This window comes from Paroedura picta, chromosome 3, assembly GCF_049243985.1.
Source record: "Paroedura picta isolate Pp20150507F chromosome 3, Ppicta_v3.0, whole genome shotgun sequence".
Taxonomy (NCBI): Eukaryota; Metazoa; Chordata; class Lepidosauria; order Squamata; family Gekkonidae; genus Paroedura; species Paroedura picta.
In genome coordinates this window covers 43,673,530-43,695,136 of record NC_135371.1, presented here as the reverse complement: position 1 = coordinate 43,695,136, position 21,607 = coordinate 43,673,530, and the positions used below count along the sequence as shown (strand labels likewise).

The following is a 21,607-nucleotide window of genomic DNA, read 5'->3' as shown; positions in this document are numbered from 1 at the left end:
GTAACTCTGCTTAGGACTGCAGCAATGGGCAAGAATATTGCGACGTGTGCACACGCTTGTGTAATTCTGTTGAAATGAGAGTACTTTTGCCTGCAAGGTATGAGTCATAGAATCATAGACCTCAAGTAATATAAAATAGACAACTCCTCAGACAACCCCTTTGTCCAACCCCTTCGTCCAAGACATTGTCCAAACATTTGAATTTGAACTGTCATGCTGCATTTCGTTGACAGCAAAAACAATTTTAGGAATTTTGTCAATGTTAATGCTTTTAATAATATGAATATTGCACTATATTTTCAGTGCAATGTTTAATGCAGGAGAGAACATCCATCAAGGAAATGTCAAGCATGAATTCCATTCCTTTCTTGTGATTGCACATGTTCTAAATTGCGGTTTTTGCACAATAAGAATTCATTGGACTTGTCACGAAATAAATCCACGATGCCTTATTCTTGATCTTGAGGAACCTCTGGCGGCTTCCAGTTGGAATTCTATGGGAAAGTGATCACTCACTGCTAAAGCCTGTGGAGTAACAGGGCACAATATTTTACTCAGTTAGATTCCATGGACTGATGTTCTCAAATAAGTATAAGAGTTTGTTAGTTTCACCTAGGTAGTCAGCAGTAGAACAAAATTCTAGTCCGGTAGCACCTTGAAGACCAACAAAATACCCAGGCTGTAAACTTTTGGGAGCTTTAACTCACAAAAACTTACATGCTGGAAAATGTTGAGACATACTTCCAATAATGCATTGAGTAGTTATATAAAAGCATATATCATTATGGGCAAGTGAAGGGAGAATAAAGGAGGAGAAGGTAGTCAGTTGGGTACCTTTGGAGAGAATGTACCCAACCTACAGGAAGCAGCAGACCCGACAGCATGTAGGGTGGAACTGACAAAACTATGTTTTTAAATTTCCATGTGTCTCATCCCTGATGTAGTTGCTGCTGTTCCTATACTGCGCCCTTCTGCACAAGTTGGATAATGCACGTTCAGTGTATTTGCAGCTGAATTTTCCTATGCGAAACAGGGAAGTCCCATTTCTAAAGTCCATTGAATTCTATGTGTGTGAAATTCTGCAATGAGAAATACTTCATGGAGTATAATTTTTTTGTAAGGGTGTGTTTGTTGCAGCCTGTGTCATGCTCAGTGACCCCACACTAAAACAAATAATGTTTCTTATTTTATGGTTTATTCAATCCTCGTTGCAGATTAAAATGTGTACTTTTTGCACTATCTTTAAATGTGTGATTTTTTCCCAGTGCTTTGCATGTATTTTTATAGTACACGATATACCTGGGACCTTCTTGATCTATTTCTGAAACATGCACAGCCACTGAGTGTGTGTTTGCTGCAGCCATTACTGGATCAGGATATAATTTTTCTGCTGAGGTCCACAGAACTGGTTCCTCTTGAAGTGGACCCTGGAAAGGAAATCAGCTCTAGCTCAGGAAAGCTTAAATCTCCATAAAAGTTCTCCTAAGGCCCTCGGTCATTTTGGAAAGAAATAGCCATGCCTGTCACCAACACAGGACTCCTAGACTTCAGTGAGTACTTTCAAAGCACATCTAGATGTAGCCACCATTATGGTACTACCCTGTTTGTACCTCAGTTTGTAGTTCAGTTGTTGTTGCCAGCACAGCTTTTCGCTTGCAGGAATGTTTTCACACTTGGGTGGAGATGGATGGGGCCAGCAACAAATGGTAAAGTGGCAGCCGTTAATCACTAACATAGACAGTTTTATTTCTCCAATGTTTTTGTGAACTATAACTGAACTCAAGGGGACTGACTGGCTGTTTTAGCAAAGAATTATCATATGGCAACATATGGCTGAATTTGGATGTCGTGACACAGTTTACTAATTTAACAGAATTCGCTTTTGCTTTATATTTTCACCGTTATGTAGGTAGTTCATAGTCTGAGGAAGAGTACCTGCACTCGAAAGCTCACACCTTGAACAAATCTTTGTTGGTCTTAAAGGTGCCACTGGACTCTAAATGTGTAAGGATCTCCCTTCCCCAAACTAGTAAAGGGGAGTGCTCCAACATCCAGTTGGTTCAATGCACAATGGTCTGTTAAACTTTAAAGGCCATTCTTTACTATGGGAAAAACTACACTTTTTCAAAACAATGGCCCTTTAAAGTTTAAAGAGCAGATGTACAGCTGAACAGTTGAGGTGTGGGTTCTGGTCTCCAGAGCTTTGTTGCACAAACCACAGCTAAAGCAACCACAGTTCACTTGTGATGCCTTGATATAACCAGCACTGCTAAGAACCACAAACACCCCTGTTAGCTTTGGGGGTGGGGCACACTTACAACATGACTTAATCCAGTACAGGCTGGTTGGACGCATACTTAGTGTATTTGGGCAAAGACAGGCAAGACATAAAATAATGGAAAATATGGGGACTGCAGGAGCTGGTTTTACATTAGGCGCACATCTTGTTTAAAGGTTTGTTTTGATTTCATATTGATAGTGATTTTATGATATTGTTGTCATTTCTCAGCCATCTTAAGCAAGCTCTCTGGGAAAACGGCATATAAACTCTTTGTGCCTTGAATTCTCTGAAGAATGCTAGCACATGTTATGTGTTGTTTGCTTTAGCTTCTGTTCATGTTTCCCCCAATCGTTATTCTGTCTCTTATTCGTATATCGGGTTCCCTTCTCTTTGGATTTCTCAGCTTTGATACAGCACAACTGGGACTCCAGAGCTGGTAGACATACAACAAAAACAGAAGGATGTTCCAACTGTGCATTAGCGTGTTTTACAAACCTGCTCTTCAGTCATTGAAAAGGCTCTCTGGAAATCAAAGATGTTTGTAGAGTTTGGCACTGTGGCCCTTATGAGCTTGTCCCCATGGAGCACAATCCTGTAAGAGATGAAAAGGGACAACTCTGTATTCACCATAAGCGGAGTAGGAAAAGGACTGCTATTGTCATAACGAAAAAGGGAAAAACTTCATATAGCTTAACATAATTGGAGAGTCCACCAAGATCTGGAGAGATTATTTTGGCAGCAGACAAATACAGGATCTGAGTGGAGGACAAAGGACTGTCGTCTGAGGAGTTTCTTCCACTCCCCATTCTCCCTTGCTTCAGATTTCTGGAAGTTTTTGTGGCTCCTTTTTCTAATGCTGAGGGGGCAGGCAATTCATGGCAAAGTCTCTGTAGACTGGATGTGTGGTTGTTTTATTGAATGTTTGTGACTGAGTTTTGTTGTCATCACTGGGAGCAAGTTGGATCAACAGCAAATTCCATAGGGACACTTGCCAGTTGCTGGGGGAGCAGCTCCCTGCCCCCAAAGGGAAATTCTCCCCAGAGGTAAAAGACTTGGGTGGCGCACATGAAGTGTCAGTGTGCTCAGTAAATCCAATCTGACAACTGGGGCACTCATCAGGTTACTGGGCCAAAGTAAACTACCTCAAAAGAGAATCTTTCCCCCAGAGATCAAAGACTTAGGTGAAGGTGTTCATTGATAGAGAGAGAGAGAGAGAGAGGGAGAGAGAGAGGGAGAGCACTATGGAGACGTCCATGGCGGTTTTGGGTGTGAAAAAGAGTGAGTTGGTTCATGGTGAGATACTGAATGCTGAGAAAGGTGGAAATATGGAAGGATTCTGTTTTGGAAAGAATGCACTATAGGTGTTTGTTGGGCTACTATGGGTTTAGAACAGGGGTAGTCAAACTGCGGCCCTCCAGATGTCCATGGACAACAATTCCCAGGAGCCCCTGCCAGCATTTGCTGCCAGCATTTGCTGGCAGGGGCTCCTGGGAATTGTAGTCCATGGACATCTGGAGGGCCGCAGTTTGACTACCCCTGGTTTAGGAGGAAAGTGGGAGGCTTCCGTTGTGAGAAGTGTTGGTGTAATTTGTGCTGGTCTAATTTGTATATTGGTACCATGGGAGGTCAATCCTCTAAATGGAAAGAGAATACTAAGAGCCTCAAGGGCCAGGCGTGGCCAGCTTAGGAAAAAAGTGGGGACCTGTGTTTATTAAACAGAGATTTCTTTTATCTCTCTAAGAACTGTCGGGCCCTGTATACTTGTGCATTAGATCTGGAGGAACCATGGCCAACTGAGGGCAGCTTTGACTGGAACACTGAGAGGGTTTGTAGAAATGTCATATCCTGCCCAGCTTTGTATATCTGTGGCTTTTTTGAAACTACTTCCCCTTCCATGTGCTTTTACAACATTATTGGGGGAAAATAACTCAAGATATTGACTTAGTGATTTCCTCAATGACATCATTCCGCAGTGTGGATGTCTGCTGAAAGCAAGAGGTAATCATTCTTCCAGGTAAGCCATTTGCCTGCACGGCACCTCTCACCTGCCTGCATAGACCTGCAAAGGGCAATTGGAGGATAATTGGAGGATAATTTCTCCCAATAAAAGTTTTTTCTCCTCATTTACGTGTCACAGAGGGCTCTCATTAGACATTGCTAATCGTTCTGGCACCCTGTGATGTGTACTGCTCCTTGCTGGGAAAGGAAGCTGGATTCTGACTCAGAGCTCACTTGCCAGCTGGCTCAGGGGCCTGGTGAAAAGAGGCCACTCTGACAAGGATAAAAGGGCAGGTAGAGGGAGACTTGCTGGGAAATTGGAGACAAGGGTCTCCGGCGGATCCGTCTGTTCAAGTGATTATCCAGGCTGAAGGGCAATGGAAGAGCAACTGTACATCTGTGAAAGTGAAGGACTCATAGCAGCAGGGCTGACAATGCTCATGGCCTGGTTCATGGAAGAGAGCCAGTTTGGTGTAGTGGTTAGGAGTGTGGACTTCTAGTCTGGCATGCCGGGTTTGATTCTGCACTCCCCCACATGCAGCCAGCTGGGTGGCCTTGGGCTCGCCACGGCACTGATAAAACTGTTCTGACCGAGCAGTGATATCAGGGCTCTCTCAGCCTCACCCACCTCACAGGGTGTCTGTTGTGGGGAGAGGAATGGGAAGGCGACTGTAAGCTGCTTTGAGCCTCCTTCGGGTAGGGAAAAGCGGCATATAAGAACTAACTCTTCTTCTTCTTCTCCTTCTTCTTCTTCTTCTTCTTCTTCTTCTTCTTCTTCTTCTTCTTCTTCTTCTTCTTCTTCTTCAAGATGCTGTGATGAGTTGTCCTACCACACAAACACATTGACTGCCTAGGATCCTTTCCTTGGTTAATCAATGGATTAAGGGAGTGGAGGCATGTGTGCAACAAATAAGGTTGTCAACTCTGTGATGGGAAATTTCTGGAGATTAGAGGGTGAAGCCTGAGGGGAACACCTGGAGTCCTGTGTGCAGATCTGGAGGATTAGCTTCAAAAAGGATGTGACAAGATTGAGAGGGTGCAGAGGAAAGCGACGAGGATGATCCGGAGTCCGGGGACCAAGCCCTAAGGGGAAAGGCTGAGGGTCTTGGGAATGTTCAGCTGGGAGAAGAGAAGACTGAGAGGGGACATGATTGCTCTATTAAGGTTGTCACGTGGAGGAGGGCAGGGGTGGTTCCTGTCTGCAGCAGAGAATAGGACTCGGAGTAATGGGTTTAAACTATGTGTAGAATGGTCCTGGCTAGATAACAGAGGGGAAAATTCATAGAGTAGTTCAGCAGTGCAATGGGCTTCCTAAGGGGGTGGTGAGCTCCCCTTCAGTCTTTAAGAAATGGTTGGACAGATACTTATCATGGATGCTTTAGGCTGATCCTTCATTGAGCAGGAGCTGGACTAAACAGCTTGTATGGCCCCTTCTATGATTTAGACAGAGTTTAAGATGAGAAGGAACCTTGGTTGGGTTTACCCCTCCCCCCTTGAAGCAGCCATTCCTTCTATGTTAACTGTAGTGTAGTAATCAGTGGGAGTTCCAGGAGATCTCAAAGCCTCACCAAGCAACAGTGCATATTCTGAGTGTGAGGGAGTGGCAAACTTTACATGAAATCTCCCAGCTTTGGGAGCTGGGAACAGGAAGCAGTTTGGCAGGCTTGGCCTCTTACTGGTGTGGAGTAGTGAAGGTGCATCTGATACTAATGAGGAAGCAGCTCTAAAGTGAATTGTTACCTGTCATACGGGCAAAAGGTGCTCGCTCTCACAGTGGTGTCACTTTTGTCATCAATAAGCCAAACAAATTCAGTGTGGTTTCTTAACCGGATATTCTTCCAGTGCTTCCTGGCAACATAGCCACAGCCAGCATTAAAGTCCCCCATGAAAATGAAGTTCTGAAAAGTGAGATTGTTAAAAGTAAGTTTGAAAAGGAGTGATTACTCAGTGCAGGTCACAAAAAATATGCCAGCTCTCCAAAATGCAAACACCCCCTCCTCTGGCTGTTAGAGGCAGCTCAATAAGGGAAGCTTACATTTTGAATTTGTCTGCATAGGCTGTATTTCATGGTGGAACACTTCTGGCTGATTCTGCATTCCCTCCCCTCCCTGCTGTTGATCCTGCTGGATTCAGATCAATTTGAACCTGGGTCTTTCCCCCTCCTCCCTCCCGAATTGAAACAGAAAGCCTTCTGCACTTGATTGGGGAAGTTCAGAGGAGGGAGGGGAATGGTGGTCATGAAGCTGAACTACCTTTCCTGAACTGGTGGGGGAGGGGTTGGGTGACTCCAGCCGGCACTAGTGCTTTATTCCTTCTCTTTTGACTCCCGAAACAGCAGCAGCCTCTCAGAGAATGAGGCAAATCTCTGCTGAGAGAAACATGGGCTTCTGCAGTGCAGTCACTTTAAAACAGGGAGGGAACCGGGAACCAGGAAGTCTTTGAACTGGTCAGGGAAGATTGCTTTGGAGCAGGAAGTTAATTCACACTCAGTGCTCTGACTAGAATTGATTTCCAAACATCTCAGAGTAATAGTGACTGACCTCAGTCTTCCAAAGTTGTTTTACATCTAGATACACATCATAGAGTTCATCAATTTCACGCACAGATGTTTCAGGTGTTGTGTGTAGAGGAATAATCACAAATTCCCTGGTCACTTTACAAAAAAAGCATTTAAAAATCAGTATTTTAACACAACACATCAACATTAGAGAAGCTGACAGGTCTAATTTGTACCTTATGGATATTGCATTTTAAAAAGACTTCTGGAACACCAAGTGTTACACTTGAGCTTCTCAAAGATAGAAACACTGTATTTGTCCTTCCAGAAAATTCTCTGAAGACTTTCTTTAATTATATATTCCATGCAGCAATTATAGCAATTTTGATTGCTATTACCATGATTTTTAGAACTTTGCTAGACCCATTTTATCTTTGACTTTATTAAGGACAGTTCTCATGTTAGATTTTTATGTTTGAAGATCTGAAGATGTGTATGGGCATACCATTTGTTCTGTAACATATTCACTGTTATACCTAGATTTTGCATTTGTGTCAATGAACTGAGTGACTTGCATCTGATTCCCAGGTGGTCTCATCCAGGTGATTTTGAAGGCCCAAAGCCAGTTTGGTTAGGAGTGCGTACTTCTAATCTGGTGAGCCAGGTTCGATTCTGCACTCCCCCACATGCAGCCAGCTGGGTGACCTTGGGCTTGATAAAGCTGTTCTGACTGAGCAGTAATATCGGGGCCCTCTCAGCCTCACCCTCACAGGGTGTCTGTTGTGGGGAGAGGAAAGGGAAGGCAACTGTAAGCTGCTTTGAGACTCCTTCAGGTAGAGAAAAGCGGCATATAAGAACCAACTCTTCTTCAATGTATATTTTCATCGCAATAAGCATGCTAAAAAGTATGTCCTTGTCTCTGCTTCCTGAATTTCAGTACTGATATAAGAAAGCTTACCAGCGCTGATCAAAAAACCCTCAGTTTGTGATAGCCTGACTGTATTTGCTCTACTGCATAATGAGTTACCTTCTAATATTTTCTTTGGCATTCTATGTCAAACAATTCTCCAAGGCATTAGTCTTACAAGATGATGGCATATCTAGTTCTTATCCATTTTTCTTGTACATTCTTATACATTTTTGAAATTCTGGCAAATGGTGTCACCAATTTTTTTTTACTGCAAAGCTCTCTTGCAGTTTACTTGTTTAGGACCCTAATTCTGATTGACACAAATGATTGACACATAGATCTCTGACAGTTAATAATCAGGGTCGGATTATGTTATGCTATATTATGTTAAGCTACAGAATAGTTCCAGCCAAATTATGATCTCTGATGAAACTTCATTCATTCATTCATTCATTCATTCATTCATTCATTCATTCATTCATTCATTCATTCATTCATTCATTCATTCATTCATTCATTGTATCGGGTGTATAGTGTATCCAGGAGATCCAAATACTCTCTGGCAGCCAGGCAAGGGTAATTCAGAAGCGGTTTGTCATTTCCTGCCTCTGCAGCATGACCCCTCATGTTGTTTGGAGGAACTACCACTGAAACCTTTGAAGTCTCCCATTTATTTATTTATTTGTTAAACATATAGCCCACCACTCCCAGAGTTCTGGCTTGTGGTGGGTGCCATCATAAAAACCGCACAATAAAATCCCAATAAAACAAGTAAAACAGTTACCCCTCCCCAGCAGTGAAAAGTTCAGCCCCCCATCTTGCTCAATGGATCACCACTATCCAAAGTCACGTGCCTTGAGGAACAGTTGCAAAATGGATGGGCAATCCAAATACTAACCAGGGTTGGCACTGCTTAGCTTTTGAGGGGATCAGGCTTGTCTGGGCTACTGATGTAAGACTAATGCTTACAAAAGTACACCATATTATGTGCCATCTAAATTTCTGTAGGCCATAAAAAATTGAAGCATTCTTTGTGGCTTACAGAAAGATAAGAGGGCACATGGTATGGTGTACTTCTGTTGTTGGAGCTAAATCAACCTGTACTTGTAAGTAGTTGAGAAGAGAGATGTGAATACAACATACCAGTGAGCCATTATTAATTCTCATTTTTTCTTTGAAGAACTAATAAACAAAGTGAGCTAGACTGTCCCATGATCATTTCCATTCTGTATTTGTGCTTTATTGCTCAGCCAGGGAATCCTTAGAGATGGAAAGGATTTTGGATGCTCAGCAGAACCTAACCTGTTTTTGGAGAGTAGAACCAGACAACAAAAGGCTCCCTGGAAAGAGCATCTTCATCACCAGGCTGCAGGTCAGGATACTGATAAGTTTTCTTGACTCTTACCATCTTTGATCTGTGGTTCAATGCCAAGTATTAGATACCTTAAGAGCAGATAGGCCAGTCATTTCAAGAAACTCATAATGTTTTGGTGATTAATATGATTCATCTTAACTTTGAACTTCCCATCCCCTCCACATCTTCCAAGGGCCAGGCTGGGTGGGTAAGGCTGCTTGGATCCCCCCCATCCCCTCTGAGGAGAGAGAGGGTGGGGGAAAGCAAAGAGGACTCCAAAGGCCTGCTGCAGGCCCATAGGGAGATGTTGTAAGCTCAGGTTGTTAGTTAGTTAGTTTATTTATTTATTTATTTAGATTTTTATAGCACCCTTCCTGACGGCTCTGGGCGGTTTACATAAAACATTTTGGAACATTTATATAGAACACTATCAAAATCAATATAACAGTATAACAATAACAACAACACACCAACTGGAACAATTAGAACAGCACTTCAACAATAACTTTGACACTCCCTCAGCAGGTTCGATTTCTCAGTCTGTGGGGGGGAACTGTAGATGTTATGGGTCAGTCGGCCTCACCAAATGCCTGGTAGAAAAGCTCCCTTTTGCAGGCCCTGTGGAACTGTGGAAGTTCTGGCAGGGCCCTGATCTCTTTGGGGAGCTCATTCCACCAGGTGGGGGCCAGGTCTGAAAAGGCCCTGGCCCTTGTTGAGGCCCGACGTGCCTCTTTAGGGCCAGGGATCCACAGCCTGTTGGAAGTGGCAGAGCGTAGTGCTCTTCTGGGGGTATAGGCAGGGAGGCAGTCTCTCAGATACACTGGGCCCAGACCGCATATAGCCTTAAAGGTGATTACCAGAACCTTAAGCTTAATCCAGAATTGAACTGGGAGCCAGCCGAGTTCTTGGAGTACCAGCCAGATATGAGATCTCCATGATGTCTTAGTGAGAATCTTGGTCTGGTGAAGACTTCTTAGAAGAAAAGGCTTGCCAGGAGCTTCCAGCTTCACCCAAGGCTCAGCTAGATGACAGCTTAGCCAGCCATGTGTCCAACAGGCAGAGAGTTCTGACTAGCAGGAGGGAATGGAGCTGCAGACAAATCAGGGCTTAGATTCCAAAGTTGTTGCAGGAGCTCATTCTTCTTCCCAGCTTCCAGCTGCAGCTTCCTGCCTTGTCAGCCCACCTGGCTCACTTGAGCCAATTAAGCAATGCCAGCTATGTGCTGGAAGAGAACTCCAGTCTAAAAAGCACCACACCAGGTTAGCAAGACAGTTGCTGACTGCAGAAGATTGTGAGTCATCACAGAGTGAGGACTGAGAGGCTGCTGACAGACTATATTAACTTGAGCATGGGAGGCCTGGGTTGTAGAACTGCTTTTTCTGCTGAAGCGCTTGAACTGCCTGAACAAATTCTTGCCTCTCTTCATTGCATTCTGTTTTTGAAATACCGATTCTCTCTGCCTTCCTGTGTCAGTTGGTCTGTACTTTTTTCTATCAAAGAGCTGAAACCTGAGACCAACACAGGTGACAAAGGAAGCAGCTTGCTTTCCTTCCTTGCCTGGGGGAGATGGAGGGTGGAAAGAGGCTGAGGATGGGGCAACTTACCAGCAGCAGGGCACCTTTCCTACCTGCTAAGCAGCAGGAAAAGGAAGAGGAGGGCAGATAAGCCCCATGATTGGTCTTAATTGGGAGAGTGCTCTCTTCCTATTGTAGGCACACCCCCATGGAGGGCCAATCAGTAGGGAGTAAGTTGTTTGCACGCAATTTAAACTGCTTGGCCCTTAGCGGGCCAGTGTTCTCTCCCTATTGGGGACAGTGCTCTTCCCCCAGGGAGGGCCAGTCACTTCTCTCTTCCTATCTGCACACAATTTGAACCAATTGGCCCTCATTGGGACTGTGTTCTCTACCGCCTGCATGCAATTTGAACTGATTGACCCTCATTGGGACAGTACTGTCTCCCTATTGATGGCACACCTCCAGGGAGGGCCAATCTGGTAGGGAGTGAATTGACTGCATGCAACTTGGGCTTTATTATATTAGGCGATGTTTTTAGTCTTACGTTTTTGTATGTTGGTTTAATACTGTTACCCATCCTGGGTGATGCATAACAGAGGGATACAAATAAAATTATTATTAATAATAAAATTATTAATAAAATATAATATTGTGTCAGCACAGTACATATGCATTCATGGAATACCTCAGGTTTGGGAGCAGAAAAATCCACAAATCCTATCTTGTACATAATGGGATTCTATTAAAAACAGCTGCAGAACCCACAATCCTAGGAGAAGGAAGAACAAAGGTGCAAGAAATACACCTGGGACAATGGAGATACTGGGGTCCTATAAAAGGGGCAGAGATAGGATGGTGCACCTTCAGACAACTTTGCACGATGTTTAGATAGAAGTGGTAGTAGGGGTGTTGGAAGCAAATCCCAAGCAGAAACATGGCTGCTCCTTCTACCTATAGGCCATTCCCCAATACAGAACACTGTATACTTGGGCGCAATATTTGGCAAACTGTATAACAGGGCTTTACTTTTACATAGAAATGTAATTGTTTCCTCTTCTGCACAGCTGACAATGTTTTCAAGTAGAGATAGAATTTGCCTAGTTCTGGCAGCTGTATAAAGAGGGCACCTGAGGATCATAGGAGCAAGGGGCTCCACCTCCCTGGAGTTGCAAAGGCAGAGTCTTTCTCTTCTTGGCATTTCTTGAAACATCCCTACAGGACTGCAGAGGGTAGAGCTGATCTCTTGCTAATAAGAAGGTCCTCCTAAGATGTTTGGCTTCTAATAAGGAGAGATATTCTGCCGGGGCTTGAATGTATCTGATGTTTTGTGGGTCAAGGTATTTTGGGGTATGGGCAAGATCTGTTTGGCGCTCAGTTTTCTGTCATTTGCTTTAGCAGTTTTGACCTAATATATTGCCGTGTTGAGCAGAACCTGGGGGAAGAAATCAGTTCTTTTGATTTCATCCTGTGTACCTAAGACCCACATCTGTAACATAAATAAAGCGTGACTGGGGTGGTGGGAGGAGTTGGGACTCATTACCTACCTGATTGCTCATCTGTCCAACAAATGGCCAATCAGGTAGCTGTCTTGCTCCTGGCCACATCCCACATGTAAGAAGTGCCAGCCTGTGGTAAGCCAGGCAGCAAGTAGAAGCTGGGGGAGGGGGGGGAAGGCTTGCGACTGTGGGCCTAGGGGGGGGGGGATGGAGGCAGCCCCCACCAGCACTCCTCCACCCCAAGTGGCCCAGGCCCCACCAGGTCTCGGCAGGGCTGCTTGGGTCGGGGAGGGAGTGCTCCCCTGTTAGTGCTCCTCCCACCCTGAGAAGCCCTAGCCAGGCCTCAGCATGGCTGCCTGGGTTGGGAGGAAGTAGCCTGCTCCCACCAGCCCTTCTCTGCCAGCACTCCCCCCACCTTGAGCAGCCACAGGCATGGCCACGGCCTCACCAGCATTTGCACCCACCCTGAGCAATCCCACCAGGGACTCATCAGGCCTTGGTGGGCCTGCCTGGGTCTGGGGAGGGGTGAAGGCTAGCACCTGTTGTATTATTCGTACAACAGACTCTTCTGCTAGTAGATTTATAACTGTCGCACAAAATAACAAGCTCAGTATATTTTATTATAGCACTGGTAATGTTTGGCCTCATATCATGTGTCATTTTCTCCTTGGAACAAAATTATAGAATTAACTTACCTATAGAAAAAAGCATATTGCTCTTTATAGGTCTTTCTTCCCAGTCTGCTACTGACCACATACTTGTACTCATCTTGTTTCTGGCTGAGAAGAAAATGAAATGAGCCTGCATCAGAAATCTGCATTATATTCCTCTCTTTAGAGAAATGCAGGGAATACATTTCTGGGATTAATAAACAGTGGCTGTGTTTCTATCCTTACCATTGGAAGGGAACGTCCATCAATTAGCATAGCTTGCTAGTGCTGCTAGACTTACCCCCAGGGTTCTGCTGAGATGGAGGGTGCAGAAATGGGGAGAATAGCATAGAGAGGGGAGACCAGAGAGGAAGAGGGTTGGATTTAGTGATCCATGGGCAGCAGGTGTTAATGTTCACAGTCCTTTGTCACTTCCTTCTCTTCCTTCCCCCACAATCCTTTCCTCCCCTATAGAACCATAGAGTTGGAAGGGACCTCCAGGGTCTCCAATCCTCTCCACCTCCCACTCCCCACCCCCTGCCCCCCACCCCTGTTCAAGAAAAGAAAGAGACTCCTGCTGTGCTTGGCTCCCCTACCTGCTCTGAGCTTCCCCTATCAAGTGCAGAACACTTTCTGTTTCAATTGGGGGGGGGGGGATAGAGGAATACCTGAGTTCAAATAGATCTGAATTCAGCAGGATCCACAAAGGAAAAAAACAAAGTAAGTGCAGAATCAGCTCAAGTGAGGTCTTACCAGAGCAGAGTAATGCAGTAACCTCACTTTGCGTGATCTGGACACTATACTTTTAATACAGCCCAAAATCCCATTTGTTTTTTAGCTGCTGAGTCACCATGCTGATTCATGTTCAGTGTATGGTCTACCAAGACTAAGGTGACCAGATTGTCCCACTTTTGGAGGGATATCTGGGGGTACCTGGCAAATTGTACTTATGTTGACATTTATAAATATATATTACAATACTATTTTGTGTTCTATGCATTCTATGAAACTTTTTGTTGCTCCATATAGACCAAATTTTAAATCAAGGACCCCCCCCCCCAGTCAATGGTGTCCCGCTTTACCAATGTTAAAATCTGGTCACCTTAACCAAGACCCCCAGATCCTTTTCACATGTAACCACTACCAGACAAGTCTCGCCCATCTTATAGTGATGCATATGATTTTATTTACCTAAATAAAGAACTTTGCAATTGACACTATTGAAATTCATTTTATTCATTTGAGCCCAGTTTTCTAGCCTGTCAAGATCATCCTGTATTTTGATTCTGTCTTTTGGTATGTCTGCTCCCCCTCCCAATTTAGTGTCATCTGAACATTTTTCTCCCTCAGGAGATGTGGGATCTATATGGACAAATAGCTACCGAGCTGGGAGGCTGCAATGGAAAGACAGTGGAGGGCAAAATTGCCCTTTCTGCCTCTTCTGTCAGGTAAACTCTGGTAATGAAAGACTGATTTGACCCCCTTTCTCCTCCCTACTTCCTGACCTGCATTTATTTATTTACTTGCTTCTCCTCAGTGGGGCCCTTGAAGTAGCTTATATTCGTTCCCCTTTCCATTTGTGAGGCAGGTTAGGCTGAGAGTGTGTGACTGACCCAGGATCATCCAGCACACTTCCACAGCAGAATGGGAACTGGAACCTGGATGTCCCTCTTTTCCTCTTCTGACAAGATTCTCTCAGTCTAAGAGAACTGAAATGTTTTGAAGAGGAAGTGTGCATAGGGAAATTCACCTTGGCTTCATTGATGGGTGTACTTTCTCAAACATCCTGACCTGATAGGCCAGGCTATCCCGATCTAGAAGGCTAAGCAGGGCTTGAATTTGGGAGACTTCCAAGGAATACCCACATCGTGACACAGAGGCAGGCAATGGCAAGCCACCTCTGGAAGTCTCTTGCCTTGAAAGCAATATGGCAGGGGTAGTCAAACTATGGCCTTCCAGATGTCCATGGACTACAATTCCCATGAGCCCCTGCCAGCAAATGCTGGCAGGGGCTCATGGGAAATGTAGTCCATGGACATCTGGAGGGCCACAGTTTGACTACCCCTGCTCTACGGGGTCACCCTAAGTCAGCTATGACATGATGGCACTTTCCACCACTGATTTCCCAAGTGGGTGTACTTTCTCAATCAGCACATGGAAGACTTGGGCAGGTTTTCTCCTCCTCCCACTCCCATTTTCTTGTAAAAAGAGTCTTCGGGGCAGGACAAAATATATTTCCATGTTTGATATATTTCAGTTTTCCATCTTACCTGTTCAGCTTCGCTAACAGAAAGGGACAAATTCTGTTGCTGCTATCTTTTATTTCCATCAATAGCATGATATCACAGCGAGAAATAACCTGCCGGAGTAAAAGAAAAAGGTCTTAAAAACGTGTTTTATTTGCTAGAGTACATCAGTTGACCCTATGTAGTTACAGACTTTCATTGGTCTGGAATGTTAGTCATTACGTTTTGGTCATTCAGGGCCCTTACCACAGAACTCTTGGGTAAGAAAGGACACAAATTGATCAGCTCTGCAGCACAATCCTAAGCAGAGTCACACATTTCCAAGACCATTGAAAAGTGCAATTCTGCTTAGGATCACACTGTTATAGTAGGGCTGTTCCAGACTTATTTCCCTGTTTTATTCCAAATGAAGCTGAAGCCAGCAACACACAGTGACGATTGGCTAACCTGCTTCTCTCCACACACTATTATATCAAGAAGAAACCTTCTCTCCTCCCACATTAAAATGCCAGCCTAAAGGCTCAAGGCTGCAGGATAATCTGGGGCAGAGGCTCAAGGCTGCAGGATGAGCTGGGTGTAAACTGCATGGAGCTTTTATTCCAATCCCAGGTCGATTCAGTCCCTGCCGTCTACACAGAATGCTATTTCTGTTTTGATTTTAGGCAATTTAAATTTTCCTTCTGCAACAAAAAGGATTGATCAGGAGTGACCCTACCTTTATTGTGCGATATCTTAGAATGTTTTTAAACCTCAATATTTTAAGATTTGGATTGAGAAAGCAGGCTGTTTTGAATCTGGGCTTTGCTCCATGGTAGAGAACCCCTGATTGGCCAAAGCAGCTCATGTGACAAGCTTGCCTTAAAGGAGAAGCCCCTAATTTCTCTCAACTTCTGTCGGTCTTGGATTCCCCCCCCCCCATCCTCTGCCTTCTTTGATCCTCTCTCCTCCCCTCCAAGAAAAGAAAGAGGCTCCCTGCTTGGCTCCTATCCCCCGCCTTCAAGAAAAGAAAGAAAGAGGCTGGGCTGCCCCCCCTTCTGAAGTACCCTAATCATGTGCAGAACACTTTTCTGTTTCAATGGGGAGGGAAGAGGAAGACCTGAGTTCAAATTGATCTGAATTCAACAGAATTGGCAATGGAATAAACAAAGTAAGTGCAGACTGTGCTCAAGTCTCTGATTCACTGCTTTACCGAGTTGTACAGGCAGAAAAAACTAGCAGTGACACATGGGGGAGGGGGGGGAGGGAGAGGGAGTTTGCTTTTTGATTTATATTGCCTGTGTCTTCACTCCTAATTAACTTCACCAAGTTCAACAAGACCTCAAAACCAGCTTCAAATGACCTAATATCTGACTGGCTGCTATGTACTATATTCCTATCAAGGCTTAAGAATCCAGAACCAGGTGACTCATCCTGAATACATGCACAAGTCCAATAGAAACACAGAGAGGCAAAACTGATCAGTGACCTTTTGATGGTTAAAGACAGGAAGGATGATTTGACAATGGCCCAAGGGGTTACTGAGTCAGCTGAAGGAATGAAAGTGCAAAAGGCTGGATTCTGGAGAGCTTCTATGCTATTGGTAGCATTTGTCTCCTGCACTGAAAATCTTCCAGCGACACAAGACTCCTCACACCAGAGGAGAATGTTGCTGTTAAAAGGAAAGTTCTCTGGGATCAAACATAGTCTTCAGCTATACCGACAAGCCCACACCTATGTGCACTGCAGTGACCGAGAAGTGGAATGGGCTGCCCAAGGAGGTGGTGAACTCCTCCTCACTGTCAGTCTTCAAACAACAGCTGGACATCTACTTATCCTGGATGCTTTCAGCTGAACATGCATTGAGCAGGTGTTGGACTAGATGGCCTATGTGGCCCCTTCCAACTCTATGATTCTATGAGTCTAACCGCCCCCTCCAACTCGGAGTTTGCACTCAGAACCAGAAACACAGATGAGAAAGCTCACTCTCTTCATAGTCATGCATTGTTTTGGCAGAAGCTCTTGGGTGACCACCCACCACCCTTTAGGGGTGATTTTGGGCCAGTCATGGTCTTTCAAGTCAAACCCATCCAACAAGGCTGTTGCTAGGCTCCAAAAGCCCCTTGGGCAGGATATTAATAATAATAATAATAAGAAGAATAAATGTAAGAACATTTAAGAATTGCATGTCTAGATTAGTTTACAGTTAAACACACATTCCATACAAGTGCTAGTATGAAGTCATTTTCAATTTTAGGAGAAAAAAAGAGAAAAGACACTGGGGAATTGTGAGCCTCAATAACATTGCTTTCCAAGGAACATTGTTGTCTGCCATTTAAAAAATCAGGAAAGCGGGTTTTTGATACCTAGGATCTCATTCTAATTGCTTAAACCATACAAAACGAATAAATGCAAGTTGTTGGAACGGATTTATTAACAGCCTTAGGCTTTCCTTTTGGTTCATGCTTCATGTCAGAAATCAAAGCAGCCAGTTTGTGAACAGGTACGGAGGCAGCTGTGCCACCCCAAGCTGCATGTGTCCTCATTTTCAGAGGAAAGCTTTGGAACAGAGATGACATCTATATACATTCCTTAGAGGTGCTACAGCCGCTTCTTACACAGCCCACTGCAATGTGACGTTGACGGATTACATGTAATTATACACATCAGATGTGTAGGCTTTTGAACTGGACCAAAGTGCTCAAAACATTCTTCTCTTTTGAGGATGCTGATAAGACCATTACTTTGGTCTTCATGATCATTTAGAATCATAGAATCACAGAGTTGGAAGGGATCTCCAGGGTCATCTAGTCCAACCCCTTGCACAATGCAGGACCTCACAACTACCTGCCCACTCACAGTGACCCCAATTTCATGCCCCAGTGATCCCCCCCAAATAATCTCCAGAATCCAGCCTGCCTGGAGGGAATTCACCTACCATCTCACTGTAGTGATCAGCAATTCCCTGGGTATGCAAGGAAGCGCCACAAGAGAAAAACACTGGCACATCCCTTTCTTCCCACCCACTCACAATCTGCCTAAGTTCATAAAATCAGAATTTCTCCTTCATGAAGGTGGGGAACTGCCTAGTCATGATTAGACAGATTAAAAATGCCAGCAACAGTGCAATAACTGACAAGACTATTGTTGAACAGAGACAATATCCTAATTCTTCATGCATGCTTACCACAGCATTTTCATTGCATTGTTGCTAGATTTAATGAGTAAATAAATCTGGCTGTATATGGATTAAGGTCTGACAATAGATTTTTTTTTTTGCACTGTTGAAAATGCAATGGATTAATTAATGCTTGGCCATTCAATAACTGAGAACAGATGAAAAGATAAGGTAAATACATTCACACACAGAGCACTTGCCTTTATTATGATGTCCATGATTTCTGGTTGTGTCCTTTTGGCTTCTCCAAATGACTTCACATTGAAAGCGCAGATTTGGAAGCTGAGTACTGAATTGAACAACAAAGACAAGAAAAGACAAATGCACAGCATCTTGCACTGAAAGGACATCTGTCAGTATCTCACAGTCAACACTTATACGACTAAAAAGGAAAGGGAAGAAAAAAACCTGTGGGACCAGTTTTATATAATTCAGCACTCCATTCCAAATGGGGAACCATATTTGTTCCTTCATACTCCTTTCACTTCTCTATTTTGAGACTAACACTTTAGGGGATTACCTCAAGTTAGAATCAGCTTCCACAATTATTAGGCTTAGGGCCAAACAACATAAGACTTTTGAGATCTGTGATGAGGATCTTCCCACCTTGTTTTAAAGCCTAAAAGCAACTGTGGGGATTGGAAGGAGGCTGAACTTGTTTTTCCACTCTTTGCTTATCATGTTCCAACGAGTTGCAATTCAGGATTATTTGGCAGATCTACATTCAAGATGCAGATCTAAATTCCTTACTATAAAATCCACGTTATGTGAAAGGGATCCTACCAAGTTTGCTAAAATTTCCAAACGTACTTGGGAATATGCTGAGAGTAAAGAGTCTCTGTTTGTCAATGCAGAAGGGACAAGTTTAGATTTGTACAGTAGATTTTATCTTTTGGTGCTCAGCTATGTTATCTCTGATTTGGATGGATGTTTGTTATGCCAATAAAGGTGTCTTGAGTCTCTCATCCTGCAGATGATACCAACCATTTAATTTGTAGCATTAAAATTTATCATGGTTTGGTGAAGAAGACCTTACTCATCTTGTGATCCTGGAGAGCTACTTCCTGTCAGGGTAGACTACACTAGGCCAGATGAGCCCTTGGTTGGTGTTAAATCAATGGATTCAGAAACCAGGACACTGGGAGTTCATTTCAGCTTTTTATTGATACCAGCTGTATGGTACAGAGAACACAAACTGAACTGGAGAAACACCCTGGAAACGCCAACATCTATATGGGTTAGAACAATAGCAGAATCCCACCAGTGTGTGCTATTGGTCAGTTTCACTTCAAACTAATTGGATCCGGCAGTCGGGACTCGGGATCCAACTGCATGTTGATCAGTAGCAATAGCAAGATTATGATCCTGCCTCAGATCTCAAGTTCCAGTCCTTGGCAGGTCTACATACACAACAGTTGGTATAATGTCGTGTCACTTGTTCAGCATAAGCTATTTGCATGATCACACACAAATCCAGCAAATCATGCAAGTCTGAGGAAGAGTGCTTGCACTCAAAAGCTCACACCTTGAATAAAAGTTTGTTAGTCTTAAAGGTGCTACTGGACTCTGATTTCATTGTGCTACTTCAGATCAACACGGCTACTCATTTGAATCTGGGAAAAGGGTGCAAATGGATTAGGAATCTGCATTACGGAAATGTTGCAAAAAGACCATTAAAAACAGCATCTTGTATCTCAGCTCCACATGCATGAGTGGTTTTGTGCCGTGTTTGATTTTGGGTTCTGCATTGCAAACATTGGCCAGTGTGCCTTCAGCGTGTGATCACTGAGGCTTCTGGAACTTTGGAAAACACTGATTTTTCCAGTGTCACAGTGCTGAAGACACTTCTTTTGTAATGTCAGCGAGTTTTTGGTCTCCTACCTTTTCTGCTCACAGTCCTTCATCTACCAAGGGGAGCTCCTCTGCCTTTGTCAGTGAACACATGAACATGCCATTTGCCCTGGCAACCGAGCCCTATGTAAATTAGTAGAAATTACCCTCTGGTATTTATGGCAGTGGAAGCTCCTGACTACAAAGCTATACCTCTAATCAGTGACCATGGGGGGGGGGCACAAGCCCCCAAAAGGCAAATTCAAAGTGGGAGGCAAGCTAGGATTAAGAGAAGGCATAGAGCACAGCTACAATTTTAAAAGGTGGTGGGAGGAGGGAAGGCACCAGGCACAGCTGCAGAGCAGAAAATCTCAAAATTTAAGGGGACAAAATTTGTGCTCCCTTCCTTGTGCTGGGTCAAGAATGGCCACTGAAAACTGTTTTGCTACTATAAGACATTAAAGTGAATCCCATGCAAGTCACTTGCTGCCCTTTATTTCCAACAGGTCTCCCAGTGTCTCCCATGGTTTCCAATGGACATTCTTGTCATTCGAGACATGGTCACCTCATGAGTAAGGCATCTTTCTAGATCCGTGAAAACAGAACATCCCCCCACACACACACACACACAGCAGGCAGGAGGTCTCAGGAAATTTGAGGGTGCCTTAGTTCCAACGCACTGGGGAGGGATACAGCAGTGCCAATGCACTGGGGAGGGATCCCGTAGTTGGGAAGAAAGCATGGAATGGATTATCTACTCTGGGATGGCGGGGCACAGAGTGGAATGACAGCCACTAGGAGAACCACATGGAATGGTTGCCAGAGGCGAGGGAGGGGTGGGAGCCGAAGATGGCAACTTTGGAGGATGTACTAAAATGAATGAGAAGCCATAGAGATGTTGGAAGCCCCGTTGGGAGAGGCTAGGCAGATACAATGACTTATATTTTCTGTGATGTAGAACTGCTTGGGATGTTGCATTTGAAAATTTCCTGCAGAATGCAGAACCACAAACATTTTAACAACTCTTTTTCTCCTCTCCTTTCTTTTTATAATCTTTCCCCCCATTTGCCCACACCTAGTTATTCCAGTTCCAGTTATGAACTGGCCTACCCTACTGCTGCTGGCCCCTCCCCATTGAACTCTGGTTACAGACTCCCTTCTTCCATCCTAAGCTCCATTCCCATTTATCCCACTGCACCTTCTCGTCCCATTTTGGGCAACCATTCACTTTTGTCTCTCAGTTGGATTGTTCCAGATTAGCCAAGAGGGAAGAATTTACTTTGAATTTAAAATAATTGGATATCTAGTTTACAGCAATACTCCATGTTGTTTACAAAATGAATGTTTTTTATTTGGTTTCCGTGATACAATTTGCCATACTCATTCTTCATTTCTAGTCTGCTTCTTATTATATAGTAAAGTGACCTGCTATTCAAATGCTTTGGCCTTCGTTCATCTTTTCTTGTCTGAGATTTACTGTGCCAAAACTGGGAACTGTGTCTACATCAGTCTGACCCATTCTAGCTCTTCCCCTCTGGTCTTCTATTTCGATGCAGGGGAAACTCTGGGCTGTCTGGCCTAGCATAAGGACTGATATGGGTGACATCCAGGCAATCTTAAGAAAAATTACTCCAATCTATTGGTTTTAATGAGCTTAGATTGGAATAACTCTGTTTA

General features: G+C 44.0%; 1 protein-coding gene across 1 annotated transcript; it reads right to left on the bottom strand.

Annotated features, from left to right (window-relative positions):
• Positions 1–251: 251 nt before the first annotated feature.
• Positions 252–18,505, bottom strand: DNASE1L3 (deoxyribonuclease 1L3). The gene is made up of 8 exons (XM_077325445.1): positions 18,301–18,505; positions 14,971–15,059; positions 12,746–12,829; positions 8,989–9,101; positions 6,820–6,932; positions 6,020–6,177; positions 2,777–2,873; positions 252–525 (listed from the first exon to the last, which is right to left on the bottom strand). The coding sequence occupies exons 1-8, from the start codon at positions 18,448–18,450 to the stop codon at positions 427–429; spliced, it is 903 nt and encodes a 300-aa protein (XP_077181560.1). The 5' UTR covers positions 18,451–18,505; the 3' UTR covers positions 252–426.
• Positions 18,506–21,607: the final 3,102 nt, after the last annotated feature.